The sequence below is a fragment of the Chiloscyllium plagiosum genome, chromosome 13, assembly GCF_004010195.1.
Source record: "Chiloscyllium plagiosum isolate BGI_BamShark_2017 chromosome 13, ASM401019v2, whole genome shotgun sequence".
Taxonomy (NCBI): domain Eukaryota; kingdom Metazoa; phylum Chordata; class Chondrichthyes; order Orectolobiformes; family Hemiscylliidae; genus Chiloscyllium; species Chiloscyllium plagiosum.
Window position 1 is genome coordinate 59,439,524 of NC_057722.1, and position 19,073 is coordinate 59,458,596.

Genomic DNA, 19,073 nt, shown 5'->3' on the forward strand with positions numbered 1-19,073 from the left:
TGGCACTGCCCCTGCCCCCACACATACTGTTATAAAACTAAATGAAATTGATAATGGCAGACTTTCACAAAAACTGAAGAGGAAAATACAAGACTCCAAGGCAAGAAGAAATGAACAGTAAATCTGCCCTTTGGCCAATCAATTCTACAGTCACAGTAATAATGCAAGAAACCAAAGCTGCAGTCAACTTGTGCTCAGCAACATCTCACAACTGACAAAGGTGGTAATAATCCTAAACCCAACCTGCAATGAAACTGAACAAAGGACAGAAAACTTTTGCTATAAATTCTGTGTCTTATGATCTTATACTCCACAATCACCTGATGAAGGAGCAGCACTCTGAAAGCTAATGCTTCCAAATAAACCTGTTGGATTATAACCTGGTGTTGTGTGATTTTTAACTTTGTACACCGGCACCTCCAAATCATAAACAAAACCAGGTTACAACAAAGTACTGCAGATGCTGGAGATCTGAAATAAAAGCAGAAACTCAGCAGGTCTGGCAACATCGTGGAGAGAGAAACAGGGTTGACTTTTGAGTCTGATATGACTTCTTCACAATTGCCTAAGGTTTTTGTCAGGCAGAAGCAGCAATCTTACCTTATTAGCACTTTTCAAGATTCAAAGCTTCTGCCACACAGAATTGGATGAGTTCCATGTCCAATGGTTTTTTTTCTCTCAAATGAAGAAAGAAGAATGGAAAGTAAACCCCACATTTTGACGGAAAAGCAGTATAAGTTCAAATATGAACAAAATCAATCAACTTTTGCCCAGTGAGATCAGTAAACATTTGGTCAATGCGCTACCACAGGCCTTACCCTACTCCAACTACACGACCATGCCTGTCAATCACAGGCATCCCACCCCCTCAAACACCCACCAGGCTTAGGGGTGACCGAGGGCCTTTGCGCATTGCCTCCTGGGAGCTGAAGTCCACCGACCTCGGCTGCCTCACGTTAACCTTTGCTCTGGGACTACAAATCCCGGCAAGCGTTGTGCACATGCATCATTGAGCAGGCGCGGTGCTGACAAGCCGGCCGGCTGGCGGAGCGAATATGGCGACTTATGTAGAAATCATCCGGCACGAGTTCCCCGACATCGACTCCGAGCTTTTCCAATACGTGACAGGTGAGAGAAGCTCCGTCCATGTTCTGGTTTGGTCACTGCTCACAGCGATTTGAGTTCCCCTTCCGGACAGTTAGTTCCGTTTACAGGTTCCTATCTGTATTAGGTGGTGAAACCCGGGCCCGGTCGGTTTGAAATAGAATCGGATAAACTTAGCGGGTTACGTAGTATTTGCAGGGAGAATTAACGGTTCGACTGTGATATGATTTCTGTCCGTTCTGGTTTGCCTAATTGCACTGTCGACCACCTCATTCCAAAGGGGAGGCGCCGCTCAGTGACTAACACTGATTACCCCCCCGCCCCCACTTGTACCCAAAACCGAGTCACAGAACGTGGATTCAATAGACTGGAGCTCAAAGTCTAGGTTGATACTATTAGTAAGTTGAAGTCGCTATAGTCCCAGAGGATCATGGAGTTATTCCTTGAGAGAGAGAGAGAGAGAGACAGAGATGACTAGTTGTGAGTTTAACCTTAGGGTCAACCACGCCTCAGGCCAGGGGGCAATGATGAGAAAATGGAACCTTCACGGTTATCTCAGCCAGGAATTGAATAAAATAAAGACCTGCGGATTGTGAACACCGGAAGTAAAATTGAAATTGCTGGAGAAACTCAGCAGTTCTGGCAGCATCAGTGGTGAAAAAGCAGAGTTGACATTTTGAATCCAGTCACCCTCCTCCTGAGCTGATACAGCTCTGAAAGGTTACTGTTTATGCTGATGACAGTGAAGGGTTTGGGGGAAGAGGAGGAAAGGGTAAGTGGATGTGTTGTGAGGGAGTTCAGAGAATAAGAAGACAGACTAAGGGATGGCTGATAGCAAGGCAAGGAAGGAGAAAAGTTGATAACAGGGATAATAAGTAGGTGAAACGGGTTGACTGTGCTGAAAGCAGCCCATGATAACGGAGAAAGTGGTGCTGGAAAAGCACAGGTCAGACAGCATCCAAGGAGCAGGAAAATTGACATTTTTGGCAAAAGCCCTTCATCAGCAATAAGTCTTGTGAGCCAAGGGGTTGGAGAGATAAATAGGAGAGGAGTGGTGCTGGGAGGAGTGTAGCTGAGTGTGTGAAAGGTAGATGAAGGTGGGAGTCATGGTGATAGGTCAGAGAGAAGGGTGGAGAAGATAGATGGGAGGCAAGATGGACAGGTTGGACAAGGTCATGAAGGGGGTGCCGTGTTGGCAAGTTGGATCTGGGAAAAGGTGGGGAAAGGGGAAATGAAACTGGTGAAATCCACATTGATGCCGGATGGTTGGAGGGTTCCAAAGTCATGTTGGAGAGTCAGTCGAAACGTGTGGCACTGGAAAAATGCACAGCAGGTCAGGCAGCATCTGAGGAGCAGGAGAGTTGATGTTTTGTGCATAAGCCATTCATCAGGAGGGAATTGGGAGCTGAGAGAGAAATTGGGGGTGGGGGTGAGGGACAAGTAGAAGGGATGGCGATAGATGGATGCAAGTGGGAGGTGATTATTATAGGTTGGTAGGGAGGGTGGAGTGGATAGGTGGGAAGGAAAATGGACAGGTAGGTCAGGTCAAGAGGGCAGTGCTGATTGGAGGATTGGATCTGGGATAAGGTGTGGGGATGGGAGGATGGAAACCAAGCATATACTTTGTTCCCCACCCTATCTACGTTTCACAGAGATAATTCCTTCCGTGACTTCCTCATTAGATCCCATGCTGTCCACCAACCCATCTTCTACATCTGGCATATTTCTCTGCTGCACAAACCTGCACCCACACCACCTCCCTCACCTCAGTCCAAGGCCCTAAAGAATCATTTCAAATCTGGCAGCAATTTTCCTGCACATCAACCCATTTCATTTACTGTATCCATTGCTCTTGATGTGGTCTCCTCTACATCAGGGAGACCGAGCACCAATTCGCAGAGTGGCTCAGGGAATAATTCTGGTTCACACGCACCAAACAATCCCAAAGCCCTGTGGCCAACCATTTCAACTCCCCCCCCCCCCCCCCCAAGAGCATTCAAATCCTGGCCGTCCTCCACCGCCAAATCAATCCACCCACCACTGGAGGAAGAAAGCTTCACCTTCCACCTCATGACCCTACGTGGCATCAACATTGACTTCACCAGTTTTCATGGCTTGGAAAAGGTGGATGCTAGGAAATTGTTTCCGTTAGGCGAGGAGACTAGGACCCGTGGACACAGCCTTAGAATTAGAGGGGGTCATTTCAGAACAGAAATGCGGACACATTTCTTCAGCCAGAGAGTGGTGGGCCTGTGGAATTCATTGCCACGGAGTGCAGTGGAAGCCGGGACGCTAAATGTCTTCAAGGCCGAGATTGATAGATTCTTGTTGTCTAGAGGAATTAAGGGCTACGGGGAGAACGCTGGTAAGTGGAGCTGAAATGCGCATCAGCCATGATTGAATGGCGGAGTGGACTCGATGGGCCGAATGGCCTTACTTCCACTCCTATGTCTTATGGTCTTATGGTCATATCTCCCCACCTCATCCCAGATCTAACCATCCAACTTGGCACCGCCCTCTTGACCTAACATACCTGACTATCTTCCTTCCCACCTACCTGCTTGACCTATCACAATCCCCTCCATCTGCATCCCATCTGCCTTCCTCCGTTCCCCCCTATTATCTCTCAGCCCCCTTCCCCCTCCACATTCCTGATGAAGGGCTTATGCCTGAAATGTCGACTCTCCTGCTCCTTGGATGCTGCCTGACCTGCTGTGCTTTTTCTGGCATTACATTTTTCAACGTGATAACAGGGCCTGGAGTTTGGGAGTGGATAAACAACATAGAGGGAGGTGTTCAGACTCCAACATTATTGAATTCCCTATTGAATCCTAAAGACTGCTTACTGCCCAAGTGGAAAATGAGATGCTGTCCTTCAAGTCTTGTCAGAGCACTGCAGCAAGCCCAAGACCAAAATGTTGACCAAGGAGCAGAATGATGTGTTGAAGTGAAAGGCAACTGGAAGCTTGCAGGGTTTTTATGGACAGACTATAGGTGTTCTCCCTTTGTAGAGGGAGTAACGTTGTGAGTAGCAGGAATTGAATCTGTGCTTTTGGTGTCACTCTGTGTTGTAGACCAGGCATCCAGCCAACTGACCTCATGGTTGAGGGAACAATTCCCTGTTGGAGGGTCAGTCCTTATGGCATGCTGGGTGGTCAGCTCTTATGCAATGTTAAATTAAATTCCTATCTAACCTGTCAGCTGGGCATCAAAGTGCCCACTATAATTATTCTGGCAAATCAGTGTTCTTAGTGTCCATTATTCATCTCTCAATAAGTATGTTAAAAATTCTTAGTACTTTGTATAAATATTTGTGCAAATTTGCTATGAGTATACTGTACCTTTGTGCTGTGCCTGTGCAAGAGCAACTTGGGCTGTTCCAAGCCCAAGCCGTTTCCTGTAGTGCAATGTTTTTCTCTTCAGATGATTGTCCAATTCTATTGAAAGCTATGATTGAATCTCCCTCCACTTCTCTATCAGGCAGTAGACTCAGTTGTAAAAATAATTGTAGACAATTCTTATTTTTTTGTTAAATCACTTCATTTTCTGACATTGAAATATTCACATCTTTGTCAAAACTCTGATTCAAGACACTAGCCTCAGGAGTCTTTTCTGCCCTTACTCCCATGGCTTGAATTGGGTGCATAGTTTTTCTGTTTGACTTGGTAGTTGCTGCTCTGTTATAATGGGACATTTGATTCTGTTAAAACCCTGGTGCATTCCACCTTTAAATTTCAGCTATTCATGGTGTCTTAGTCATTGTGGGTTCCTTGTTTAATATCAGTCATCATTGTATGTTTTAGTTCACTGATACTTTGACCCTCTAAGGTTATAGTTTAAAAAGTGCTTTTTTGACATTTATTTCTTTAAGGCAACAAGCTGAAAATTGTTAACAAATGCCTTGATTCTCAAATCTGGAAGTAAGTTGAGATGTGCTTTCATAGAAAGCACGTGTTACAAATTCCTGAGTTGTAGCTTCATGGAAACATAAGTGTTAAGGTTGAGAATACAGTTTAGTATCTAAGGACAACAATTTCTGACTTTTTTTTTAGAACAGTTCACACTATTGTTCAGCCGTTTTGATTTGTTAAATATGAATATAAGTTGTGTATGGTTGTGTTAGATTGAACCAAGATTAATTTTAAATCAGTTGCTGAAGATGCCATTCAGATGCTCACACACAACATTTTGTCAATGTTGCAGGATATAAGGGATTCATCAGAACATAATTCTCCTTGGCACATTTGGTTCTGGTATTGAGACCTTGGTTCTCCATCATCATCACATGTGTTTTGGAAGTCTCTTCTTTTTTAAGATGTGCCTTGCCAAGTCTGTTCCTAATTACGTTCAGTAAATTTTTGTTTATTTAATCTTTGCAGCACTCTTTATTTTTCTGTCCAACTCATCCTTTTAATTCTCCTCCAAACTGGATATTTAAATTGTTCACCTTTTCCCATTATGTCCAAGTCTTTCATTCACACAAAACATTACTCAAAATCAGGACCATTACAAGTTGCTTCTTGGCAATTGTTTGTATTCCCCAGCTTGATAATTGTCTTACTGTGAATTACTGTAACAGAAAATACATGGGCTCAGGCACATAGGAATCAGCAGACCTGATGATTAAACACAAGATGGTGTTGTATAAGGTTATTGTGTCCAGCTCTCTATTACCCCGAACAGATAACTATACCTTGATCAATTGAACTTTTGTAAAACCGGAACTTGCATTCAATAGACATTCCGAGGTGATTCAGGTGAGCAGCATAACAAAATTTTGTACTCTGATACAAAGAATAATAAAAGCAGATAACCAAAGACTTGATCAAAGAAGTAGATTTTAAGGACTCTTTTGAAGTCAGAATTTTATGCAGGGCCTTAGCAGTTGATGGTACAGCACCAATGGTTGAACAAGTATAATTGGAGATGTTCAAGATGCCAAAATTGGAACAGAGTGATATTTAAAAGAGTTGTAGGGCTGGGAAATTGAAAGCTATGGAGGGATTTAGAAATAAGGATAACAGTTGTTAAATTGAGACCCCAATTAATTGAGGGGTCATTATAAATCAGTAAGCATACAGAACATGAACCACAGAATTTTAGATAACATCAGATTTTCGGAGGGTGGAAAGTGGGAGATAAACCAGAAATGCATTGAAGCAGTTGTTCCTGGTGGTATCAAATGAATGGATGAGAGTTTAAGCAGTAGGTAATCTAAGACGGGGTGGAGTCAGAGACAATAAAACGTAAGAGCAGTTCATCTGCCGTCCAATTAGATTTTGTCTGATAATTCTCAAATCCATTTTTCTGCTTTGTCCCCATAATTTATGAAATCCTTACCCCGATTAAAGATCTTTCTATCATGGCCTTGAATGTGCTAAGCAACTCAACTCTGCAGTCCTCTGCAAAGAATTCCACAGATTCACTAACCTCTGAGACAAAAAAAAATCCTCTTCAGCTTTGTTTTAAGTGGGTGACTCCTTACATTGAGATTATGACCTCTGATCCTAGACTCTTGCTCAAAAGGTAACAATGTTTCAGCATCTACCCTGTCAAGCTCTTTAAAGCTATAGTGATGAAAATAGATGCCAATTAGCTGAAATATTTGCTCCCTTATTGAGTTTGCTGATGACACAAAGGTTGGTGTACTCTATACAAATACTCAGAGCATTTCCAAGCCAATGACTATCATTACTTAATAGGTAAGGACAGCACATGCATGGGAAATGCAACAGTTCCACAATTTCCTCTCAGTCACACACCATTCTACTTGCTTGTATCACTGTTTTTTCATTCATGATTAGTAAGTTAAAATATTGGGCCTCCTGGCCTAATAGCTTTGTGAATGAGCCATCACCCCTGAGTCCACAGTGGTTTGATGAGAAACACCACATCAAATTAATGTGGATAGTTGACTTCTAGCTTTACCAGTTATACCCAAATTGTGAGAATGAATCAAAAATCCTTGAAAAACTACACTTCTGAGAATTGTAGGAGGATGTTTGATGCTGTGAAACCAACTAGAGTCATATAGCATGGTAACAGACCCTTGGGTCCAACATGTCCATGCTAAATGTAATCCCAAACTGAACTTGTCCCACCTGCCTGCTCCTGGTCCATATCCTTCCAAGCCTTTTGCATTCATGTACTTATCCACATAACTTTTAAACATTGTATCTGCCACTTCCCCAGGGAGTTTATTCCAAACAGGAATCATCCTCTGTGTAAAAAGAATTTATCCCGTATGTCTTTTTAAAATCTCTCTTCTCTCATTCTCTCACCTTTAAAAATGTGCTGCCTTTAAATTCCACCCCCCCCCCAAAACCTAGGGAAAAGGCAACTACCATCAACTCTATTTATACCCCTCATTATTTCATAAACTTTGATAAGGTCACCCTTCAGCCCCTTATGCTCCAGTGGAAAAAGTCCTAGCCTATTCAGCCTTTCTATATAACTCAAACGTCCATACCCACAACATCGTGGTAAATCTCTTCTGAACCCTCGGGTTGTAAGTTTGCATGCCGAGCTGGTGGCTTTGTTCTCAGACATGACTTCACCGTGCTAGGTAACATCATCAGTGAGCCTCCAGTGAAACGTTGGTGTTCTGTCATGCTTTCTATCTGTGTATCTTGGTGTCTTAAGGTGGGTGATGTCACTTCCGGTTCTTTTTCTTAGAGGTTGGTTAATGGGGTCCAAATTGATGGAGCTCCGAGAGGCCTGGCATTCAAACTGGAACTCCATCAGTAAACACTTCGATTTAGACCCCATTTACCAACCTCTGAGAAAAAGAACCAGAAATGATATCACCCACCTTAAGAGACCAGGACAGAACACCATCGCTTCACTGGAAGCTCACTGATGTTACCTAGCATGGTGGTGAAATGTCTGAAAACAAACCTGCTAGCTCAGTGAGCATATGTACAACGTGAACTTCCACGTGATATACAAATCTTCTCAAAAATCGCTCTTCTGAACCCTCTCCAGCTTAATATCCTTTCTGTAACTGGGCGACTAGAACTGGACACAATATTCCAGAAGAGACCTCACCATGTCTTATGCAACCTCAACATAACTTCTCAACTCCTATACTTAACAGACTGATCAATGAAGTTGAGCATGCCAAATGCCTTTTTAATCGCCCTGTGTATATGTGACGCAAACTTCAAAGATTTATGTACCTGTATCACTAGGTCCCTCTGTTCTACAGCACTAACCAAGACTGTACTATTAATTGTATAAATCCTGCCCTTGTTTGTTATACCAAAATGCAATACCTTGCACTTATCCAGATTGAACTCTGCCTGCCATTTTTCAGCCCATTGACCTATTTGATCAAGATCCCTTTGTAATCTCAGAAAATCTTCTTAACTTGGTGGCATAGTAGACAGTTTGGTATCATCTGCAAACTTGCTAACTATGCCTTCTATATTTTTGTTCAAATAATTTACATAAATGACAAACAAAAGAGGATCCAGAACTGAACCCTTTTACTGAGTTAAGAGCTGTTAACTCTTTTAGGCCTGATCACCGAAGCCTATCTGTGTAGAGTCTTGGCCTCAATTAGGAAGAACTCCATGTACCTGAGGAAAAAGAATCACGTGAGACTTTAACTTAATCACAACGTAAGAAAGAGCAACAGGAGGACGACAGTGGTCACTCAAACTGCTCAGCAGTTTGCCAAATTTATGGCTGAGTTTCATACTTAATCTCTGATATTCTCCACAGAAACCAATTGAACAACGATTGCCGCTGAATTTTTAAAAACTTTTCTTCCATGTATTCCAGGTCTGAGATTAGCAAAATTTTAAAAATATATGCAGGGGAATGTAAAGCCACTGATTATCTCATTGTTACATTTATCTTTAAAATCCTGGCATGTATAAATATCTTAACAAGTGTATGAAAATCTAACATGTTCATTTGCATAGCAAGATTGCAAGAAATGTTATTGACTAATCTGTCATTTGAAAGAAAAGCCTATCATCGCACTTCTAGGATGAGATTTAGTAGAACCTGTGAGTCAAAGTCCTTTGAGGCTCAGTGGATGCTGTCCAGCCCAACAAAAACTTGAGAAAGCAGATAACTGAGGCCACATTGAGTAAAAGTGAGCAGAGACAAGCCAAGAGAAGTACTGAAGAGGGTTATCAAGCAGTGTAATGTAGTCATCCTTACGTGAACCATTTGTTTCCAGTTTTCATCACATCATCTGCTTGTTGAATGAATCTCTCCCCACTGTCCTCCTCCAGACACTACTCCAGTAGTCATCATTGCAGAATTGTTTCTTGACATTCATTTTTAACTTGCCGTTTACTTTTCCTGTTTTGCTCTGTCAGGCCCCTTTTCTGTATCCTTGTTCTAAGTTTGAATATTTGGAAGTTACAGAATGAAGGGCAAACAAGTTGAGTTTTGTTTACTCAAAGCATGAGGCATGAGAGTTGTTCTCAGGTGAGCCTTTGAAGTGACCCATATAAATGGTTCAGAAAAATAACTGAATGATAGAGAATGAAGCAAATGGTGTGGAGGTGAATGCCAATGTGAGATTACTCAGAAGTATTTGCTGGATTTGGTTTGCTGATGGATATATGAATAGGAAGGGTTTGGAGGGATTTGGGCCGGGTGCTGGCAGGTGGGACTAGATTGGGTTGGGATATCTGGTCGGCGAAGACTAGTTGGACCGAAGGGTCTGTTTCCGTGCTGTACATCTCTATCTCTCTAAGGTTCTTGCAATTCACCAGTCTTAGCAAATAGAGTTTAGTTGAAAACAAAGTTTGGGGCTCAGCCAAACACAGTTGCACAAGTGATAAAATGGGACTTTGTACGTCAGACTCTGGGGTGAGTTTCAGGTCGGGTGCATCTGCAGAGGAGTTCTGAGAATGCTTTGTAATCAAACCATTGAATGAAATGAATAGTTTGGTGAGGCTCCACTAAGTTACGTTGACAGATGCAGAAGTGCATTCCAGCTTGTCCAGCTAAAGTGAACCAACCGTCTCTGACAGTACATCGATCAATGTTTCAAGTTTCCTCACAGGCTACCTTTTGCCCAGCTATTGATATCACTTTCCTATGAAACACAAATAGATAGCTCTATACAGTTAGGGAAAACATAACTCGGATTTGAGCTTAACAATTTTTCACTCCCTCCTTTTTTTTAAGATATTGGTTCACTTCTGCATTTCATTTACTGCAAACTTAAAACGAGCAGCTAATCCTTGTGACTTTCACCTGGAATGCAAAAATAAACTGATGTGAAACACCTGTAGTGTAAAAGGGAACAAGTGGCTAAAGTCAACACATGACAGTGAATAGTAAAGTTATAACTCCCATGTTCTGTAAAATCACAAATATCTAGAGATAAGCAAGCTTATGTTCAGTTAAGCACTTGTATCATGTCAAAAAATGAGAGAAACACATTAATTTATGGATAGGAGTATCAAAATTCCTTGTTATGTCATTTTCTTCTTCTTCTTATCCTTATGGCTGAATTATAATTAACCAAATCCTCACTGTATGTTAGCTGTTCTGAATTTGAGATAAAGTAGTTTATGTGATGCATGCCTTTGTGCTCATGAAGTATATGAAAAGAGAGTCAGCCATTGTTCATCCTCCTGGGGATCTCATTCTCCCCTTTCTGGAAAAATGATTGTCTAGCATTCAAGCGTGAGCAAACTGCGGTTTTGTTCAAAGTAAATATTGTTAAGAATACAATACTTGGGTCATTTGGTCCTTCTATACTGGCAGTTCTGCATTCAATATGATTGTGGCTTTGGCTCTACTTTCCTGTCAGCTCTCCATACCTCTTAATGATTGAATAACAGTTTTCGCTTAGCTTGGAGTATATTCTAATATAGAGCTGAAAATGTGTTGCTGGAAAAGCGCAGCAGGTCAGGCAGCATCCAGGGAACAGGAGAATCGACGTTTTGGGCATAAGCCCTTCCTCAGGTATATTCTAATATACCCATCCTCCAAAGTAGAATTCCAAAGTTAATAACCTGCTAAGAGAAAAGAAGAATCTCCTTGTTTCAGTGTTAAATGGAAGATGCCAATTTTTAAATTCTGCCTCTGGTTCTGAATGCCACCTGCCTCTCATCTCAGCCCCCACCATATGCGCAAACATACACACACAGAAACATTCTCTTAGGATCTAAACTGTCAGTTCCCTCAGGATCTTATTTTTACTACTTCACTGAATTCCAGAGGATGTGGGCCCAACCTACTCCACCTTCCCTCGAAAGATTAAAGCCTGTTGAATCATTGTATTCGCCCACTAATCCTTCTTGCAAAGTCCACACTGTAACAGACCATTCTGAACGCTGCCCCAATTTTTGTCTCCATTTAAACTACTATTTCCAATCTTGGTGTCTAATTGGTGGATCTCTTTTCCTTTTGTCATTTCTATTTTTGCCTACTCCAATTTTCTCCAGAATTGCCTCACTTGTTTCACATATCTAAAAATCCAGTTCATCCAAAAATCTGCTCGCATCCTCTCCTTGCTGGCTCATCATCTCTGTCCTAGTTGGTTAAGTGGCCTAATGCCTGAAATTTAAAGTTGTCATATTTCTGTTTAATTTTGTTTTCTCATTTTTCCCTATCTCTGTAATCATGAGTTTGACCTCTTGTACATTCCTTTCTTTAGCTCTGCTGTGGTGGCTGTACCTTAGGTTGTCTGAACTCTCATGGAATTTCCATCCTTGGTATCTCATATTAACTTATTATCCTTCCTTTCCTTTGGCCTGTTTAGGGAGATTTTATAAGGGAATTTATTTTCCGTTAAAAGTTGTTATGTGAATGTTGACAGGATTGGGTTCAGTGCAATGCTATCACAGGTCAGAAAGGCCTTTGTGTTGGCAACTTAACTCAAAAGTTGCTGATTTAAAAAGTGTTCAAAGGGCTATGAGCCTTCTGCAGTAATAGCATCTCCAAGAAAGTAGGGAGGGAACAAAAAGCATAGCAATAATACGACTAAACCTTTACAAAAGCAAAATACCGCAGAAGCTAGAAATCTAAAAGCAAGCAGAAAATGCTGAAAGTACTGTCTCTCCACAGATGCTATCTGACCGGCTGAATAGTTCTAGCTTTTACTATTTTCATTTAAATGTTTAGGTGAATTTTGGTGAATGAGGTGGGATAATCAGTCTTCAAGAATCTACACCATACTTTCTCTGCTAAATGATGTAATAGAGACCACACTAGAAAGTTAAGTTGCAAAGCTCAATTCAGAGTATCAGCGGATTTGCAAGTTCATTAATCTTGTATTCTAGATGTTAAATTTTTCCTTGCAATAGTGAAGCTGTTTGTTTGGAGAAGAAGGATCGATTTCATACGATATGCCTAGTAAAATATTTGGCCTAGAATAAGGGGTAAAATGGACAGAGAGGCAAGAGTATATGCATTTCTGCAGGAGTTCTACAGTTCAAGACAGCAATCTAAGAGCTGCTTTGTACTGTAAGAAAAAAACAGCCTACCATGTGAGAGGCTGCATGTTGAGAAGAGATTTCAAATTGGCTGCTATGTGTTACCTGAGAGCAACAGTAGCTACTCTTCAAAAACAGTTAACTAATTGGGAGATGTTTTGTAATGTCCTGAGAATGTGGAAGGTTCTATATAAATAGTCTTTTAAAATATACACAGAAGTTTTCCTGGAGCGTCGGAGGCTGAGGAGTGACCTTAGAGAGGTTTATAAAATCATACGGGGCATGGATTATGTAAATAGACAAGGTCTTTTCCCTAGCTTTGGGGAGTCCAAAACTAGTGGGCATAGGTTCACGGTGAGAGGGAAAAGATTTAAAAGGAACCTAAGGTGCAGCGTTTTCATGCAAAGGATGATGCGTGTATGGAATGAGCTGCCAGAGGAAGTGGTGAAGGCTGGTACAATTGCAACACTTAAGAGGCATCTGGATAGTTATATGAATTGGAAGGGTTTAGAGGGATATGGACTAAGTACTGGAAAATGGGACTGGATTAATTTTAGTATATCTGGTCGGCATGTGAAAATGTGTACAGGGTATAAGCAGGCAGGAAAGAGTTAAGTTTTGAATTTTGTGAAACGAGGTTCAGCTGAGCATGACTCACATCAGATAAGAACTTAGAGTTCACAATGGCGTGCTGGAGGCAAGGGTAATAGGTTAACAAAGTGAAAAAACAGTCATTATGTAAAGCCATTTAATAATATTGGAAGAATTCAGTATGCAAGATCAGCTAACAAGGGAAAAAGTATCCATTGTATGAATCCAGTTAACAAGGTTAAGAACATTCACTGTATAACAATAAAGGGCTTGGTCTCTGCTATTGATACTTGTTGATTATAACAGTCATAGAGTCATAGAGATGTACAGCATGGAAACAGACTCTTCGGTCCAACCCGTCCATGCTGACCAGATATCCCAACCCAGTCTAGTCCCACCTGCTAGCACCTGGCTCATATCCCTCCAAACCCCTCCTGCTCATATACCCATCCAAATGTCTCTTAAATGTTGCAATTGTACCAGCCTCTACCACTTCCTTTGGCAACTCATTCCATACCTGTACCACCCTCTGCGTGAAAAGGTTGCTCCTTAGGTCTCTTTTGTATCTTTCCCCACTCACCCTAAAACTATGCCCTCTAGTTCTGGACTCCCCGACCTCAGGGAAAAGACTTTGCCTATTTATCTTACCCATGACCCTCATAATTTTGTAAACCTCTATAAGGTCACCCCTCAGCCTCTGATGCTCCAGGGAAAACAGCCCCAGCCTGTTCAGCCTCTCCCTGTAGCTCAAATCCTCCAAACCTGGTAAAATCCTTGTAAATCTTTTCGGAACCTTTTCAAGTTTCACAACATTTTTCCGATAGGAAGGAGACCAGAATTGCACACAATATTCCAACAGTGGCCTAACCAATGTCCTGTACAGCTGCAACATGACCTCCCAACTCCTGTACTCAATACTCTGATCAATAAAGGAAAGCATACCAAATGCCTTCTTCACTATCCTATCTACCTGCGACTCCACTTTCAAGGAGCTATGAACCTGCACTCCAAGATCTCTTTGTTCAGCAACATTCCCTAGGACCTTAGCATTAAGTGTATAAGTCTTGGTGGGCAGCACGGTGGCACAGTGGTTAGCACTGCTGCCTCGCAGCGCCAGAGACCCGGGTTCAATTCCCGCCTCAGGCGACTGACTGTGTGGAGTTCTCCCCATGTCTGCGTGGGTTTCCTCCGGGTGCTCCGGTTTCCTCCCACAATCCAAAGATGTGCAGGTCAGGTGAATTGGCCATGCTAAATTGCCCGTAGTGTTAGGTAAGGGGTAACTGTAGGGGTATGGGTGGGTTACGCTTCGGCGGGTCGGTGTGGACTTGTTGGGCCGAAGGGCCTGTTTCCACATTGTAATGTAATCTAATCTAATCTAAAAAAAGTCCTGCTAAGATTTGCTTTCCCAAAATGCAGCACCTCACATTTAACTGAATTAAACTCCATCTGCCGCTTCTCAGCCTATTGGCCCATCTGGTCAAGATCCTGTTGTAATCTGGGGTATCCCTCTTCGTTGTCCACTACACCTCCAATTTTGGTGTCATCTGCAAACTTACTAACTATACCTCTTATGCTCGCATCCAAATCATTTATGTAAATGACAAAAAGTAGAGGGTCCAGCACCGATCCTTGTGGCACTGCACTGGTCACAGTGCCTCCAGTCTGAAAAACACCCCTCCACCTCCACCCTCTGTCTTCCACCTTTGAGCCAGTTCTGTATCCAAATGGCTAGTTCTCCCTGCATTCCATGAGATCTAACCTTGCTAATCAGTCTCCCATGGGGAACCTTGTCGAACGCCTTACTTTTAGAATAAATTACACACAGTGTGAAAACGGGCCCTTCGGCCCAACAAGTCCACACTGACCCTCCAAAGAGCAACCCACCCAGACCCACTTCCCTACATGTACTCCTTCACCTAACACTACAGGCAATTTTGCATGGCCAATTCACCTAACCTGCACATTTTTGGACTGTGGGAGAAAACCGGAGCACCCGGCGGAAACCCACGCAGACACTGGGAGAGTGTGCAAACTCCACACAGACAGTTGCCTGAGGTGGGAATTGAACCCGGGTCTCTGGCGCTGTGAGGCAGCAGTGCTAACCATTGTGTCACCGTGCTGCCCATATAGATCACATCTACCGCTCTGCCGTCATCAATCCTCTGTTACTTCTTCAAAAAACTCAATCAAGTTTGTGAAACTGAGATGGGGGGGAACGGGATGACAATATTGGCGTAGTTGGCAGGATCCAAATGGATAGTTATGATTGGATGGTGTCAGCAGCCGTCCAGGACATCGGCGTCGAGAGACGGACAGGCCCACAAGGTAAGATTTTAAACCTTGGTCCCTCTCAATGATCTTGTGTGCCGGATCCCCCTCCTCAATCGCTCTCTATTCTACAGATTCCTCGAACGGTAATAATTTGTTCAGGTGGGCGCTCAATCTACGATAATATAGCTCATCACGTGGATTATCGTGGCAGACCTTTCTTAACAGATACCAGGAAGACCCGATTTATCAGGTGTCTGTTCCATTTGCCTAAAGGTACTTTAACCGTTTCAGATTTAACAATGATACCCATAAATCGATTCCCACTTGAACACAGCTCAAAGCTTAGCAGAGTGCAGAGGACTCGAACCTTAACAAACCTATCAGGGGACTTGAACTCAAGTACCCTGTAGAGGACTTGAACTTTAATCACATCCCCTCCCCTACCCCCCACCCACTCCGGGGACTCGAACCCCAGTACCAGACCAAAGGTCTGTTTCCATGCTGTACATCTCTGTGATTCTCTGACTCGAAGTTTCCCAAATACCAAGTGTTCTGTCTGAGCTCATATTCTTGTTTAAAATGGGAATGGAAATCAGAGCTATTGACATTTTGAATTTTAATATCGCCTGTAAACTTTATCATTCGACAGCATGTTGCCAAAGTCGTTAATTTGCTCTCTCCTCGTGCACCCTCAACCCCATTCCACCCTTTGTTACCTGAGGTTGAGAGTTCCAATGAAGTGGCAAAACTGTCCAGTGGTGACTGTCATCAAGGTGTGATTGTTCTTTTCCCCAAACCTTGTCAATCAAGCAGTTTTTCACTGCCCTGATTGACTGATCTCTTCAGTGCTTCACTTGGTTAATCAAGTATTTTTGTGGACATTGACGTAATGGTGTGGAGATACTTTGCACAGCAAAACAAGTGATAGGACAGTCCTGGGATCACACACGCACCCACCTTAGCAATACGACCCCATTGTAGCCTCCTAAATTATCGTGGATGTAGCTATTTGCCCCTGCTCAGCAACTCCCAGCTCTCCGTTTGGGCATTGAAATGGGATCGTCTTGGGACTAAAGTTGAGAGCACTGCTATTTCATCTGTTTTAATGAGTAGTGTCACAAGACAGCTGATAGTGTTCAGTAGCTGGACCAAGTTCAGGTTTTACTTTTCATCTCTGAAAGCAAGCCAATGAGTTTCATTTTGCAACTCCTAAAATTGGATAGCAATCCATGTTCGGCAAGGGGACAATGCCAATATATGTTGCATGTACTCCCTAATGTGAAAATGCCGGTATTAGACTGAGGTGGACAAAGTCAGAAGTCAGACAACACCAGGTTATAATCCAACAGGTTTCTTTGAAATCACAAGCTTTTGGAGTGCTGCTCCATCAGGTGAAGTGGAGAGAAGCACACAGGTACAAAATATGTAGGCGGAAATGCTCTGTGTCTGTGTGCTCCCCCTCACTTCACCTGATTAAGGAATAAATCTGTTGGACCATAACCTGGGGTTGTGTGACTTCTGACTTTATATTTCATTGACGTGAAGAGTACAAAGTTAAGCAAAACTCAAAACAGCATTTGAATTATGCCTAAAACTCATGGTTGTATTCTGAGTGATGGGACATAGGTTCATTCATGTGATTTTCTGATATATTAATCCACCGAGTTAAATATAGTTCTCTGAAGGAGACAAACACTCACTAGAAGGGAACTTGAGGAACAGAATTCATAGCTCTATTTTTAGCATGTTCTGTGGAAGTCTGGATAACCCTCTCATTCCATTCCTTCTTTTTTAAAATTCACTCCTGGGCTGTGGATGTTACTGATACAGCACAACAGGAGAGTGAGCAGCACTGAATTCCAAAGTTCAAAGAAGTGTCTTTGGACTCAAAGCATTAACTTTGCGTCTCTCTCTCCACAGATCTGCCAGACCTGTTGTTTCTCCAGCACTTTCTGTTTTTACTTAAGATTTCCATCATCAGATTTGTTTGGAGATCAAATAGTGCACTGAACATAAATCTTTTGATTGTCGTAAGTGGACGTAGGCTGCATGTGGCTTTGGTGCCATCGAATACTAATGTTACAGTTCTTTGGTTTTCAAACTGGACTTCGGGAGAGCTGAGCAAGTCCATACTCTAAGACTATAGCATCTTTCAAATTCTATATTCTTTCTGTATCTTTTGATTTAATAGTACAATGTTTCTGTTTATGTATTCTTCTAAAGACTTTATACAATGTTAATTCTATTTTTCTTTGAACAGCTGTCACTGTTTTCTCTAATCAGGGATTTTTGAAATTGTGTTTTCCTCCATACTGAAAGTTCAACGACTTTTAAGCCAACTAAATTTATTCAAATGTTTGTCAGAACTTGACTTGTTTTTTTTCCACTATGATCCCCATTAGGTTTCCTTTGGAGTTTTTAAGGTCACTAGGGCTGTTTGTGACGATGAGCAAGGTTGAAGTGTGGCACCGATCTTCAGCTTCCCAACTGGGAAAGGTACTTTTAAACCTTTCATCTGAACCCAAGTTAATTAGCCCAGTTTTCCTCCCCAGCTTTGTAGAACTAGATACTCTTGAGCTTTGTTATAAAATAAAATACTTGACAGAAACAAAACTTGACACTGTGTACCCACCGATCAAATTCCTCAGTTTCTGTTCTTGAACCCATCTGCGTATCAGTGATCTTCCCTTGTTTTGCACCTCTTACCTTATTTATCCTGACCTTCTTACTTTTAACTACGTTGCCATGGTCAGCTATGATCTATGAGTTAGATTGTGCTGTTTTTAAATGACATTTTGTGTCCTTCCAAACTGTATTCAGACCTCAAGACTTATGCCTGGAATATGGGAGATTAAGATTAAGGGGTGATTTGCTTGAGATTTTTGATTTTTTTTAATGGAATCAACAGGTTAGGTAGAAAGTTTTTCTATCTTAAAATCTAAACCAGGCCATTTGGTAGAATAGGAAACACTTCTTTGCAAAAAGTGATACACAATGTGGAATTCTTTCCCCAAAATTGCATTAGCTGCTGGGACTTGCCTTATTTTATCGACTAAAATCAGATAAATTTGGTGAGGCAACGGCAAGGGTGTAAAGCAAGGCAGGTTGATAGGCTTAGCATATAAAGTTATACATCATGGAAACAGAGCCTTCTGTCCGACTCATCTGTGCTGACCAAATAATCTAACCTGATCGAGTCCCATTTGTCAGCATTTAGCCCATATCCCCCTCAACCCTTCCAAGTTCGTGTACCCATCTAGGTGTGTTTGAAATGTTGTAATGGCAGCTTGTTTCATATATGCATCACCTCTGCATAAAAAGTTGCTGCTCAGATCCTTTTTAATCTTTCTCCCTCACCTTCAACCTATGCCTTAGCTGTTCATCCTATCCATGCCCCTCATGATTTTATAAAACTCTATAAGTTCACCCCTCAGCCTCTGACGCTGTAGGGAAAAAAAGTCCTAGTCTGTTTTACCTCTCCCTATGGCTTAAATGCTCCAATCCCAGCAACATCATTTTAACTTTTTTTTAACCCTTTCAAGTTTAACAACATATTTTCTATAGCAGGGAGACTATAACTGAAGACAGCATTCTGAAAACCATCTAGAATGGAACAGGCTCAGTAACCGATGTCCTCTTTCAGTTCCTAATACATTTGTTCACTTTGACACTTTAATCCTTTGGCTTTTCATGGTG

At 42.0% G+C, this 19,073-nt stretch overlaps 1 protein-coding gene across 2 annotated transcripts in view; it reads left to right on the forward strand.

Moving 5' to 3' along the window:
- The first annotated feature begins 967 nt into the window (after positions 1–967).
- Positions 968–19,073, forward strand: part of abcf3 (ATP-binding cassette, sub-family F (GCN20), member 3) — a 102,566-nt gene continuing 84,460 nt past the window's right edge. The window contains exons 1-2 of one of the 2 annotated variants that reach the window (XM_043702562.1): positions 1,044–1,128; positions 17,780–17,873. Coding sequence is in view for 1 of the 2 variants with exons in the window: in XM_043702561.1 (XP_043558496.1) it covers positions 1,056–1,128 (73 nt within the window). In the remaining variant the exon portion in view is untranslated. Of the gene's footprint in view, positions 1,129–17,779; positions 17,874–19,073 lie in introns of both variants that reach the window. The other variant, XM_043702561.1, reaches the window with a different exon arrangement.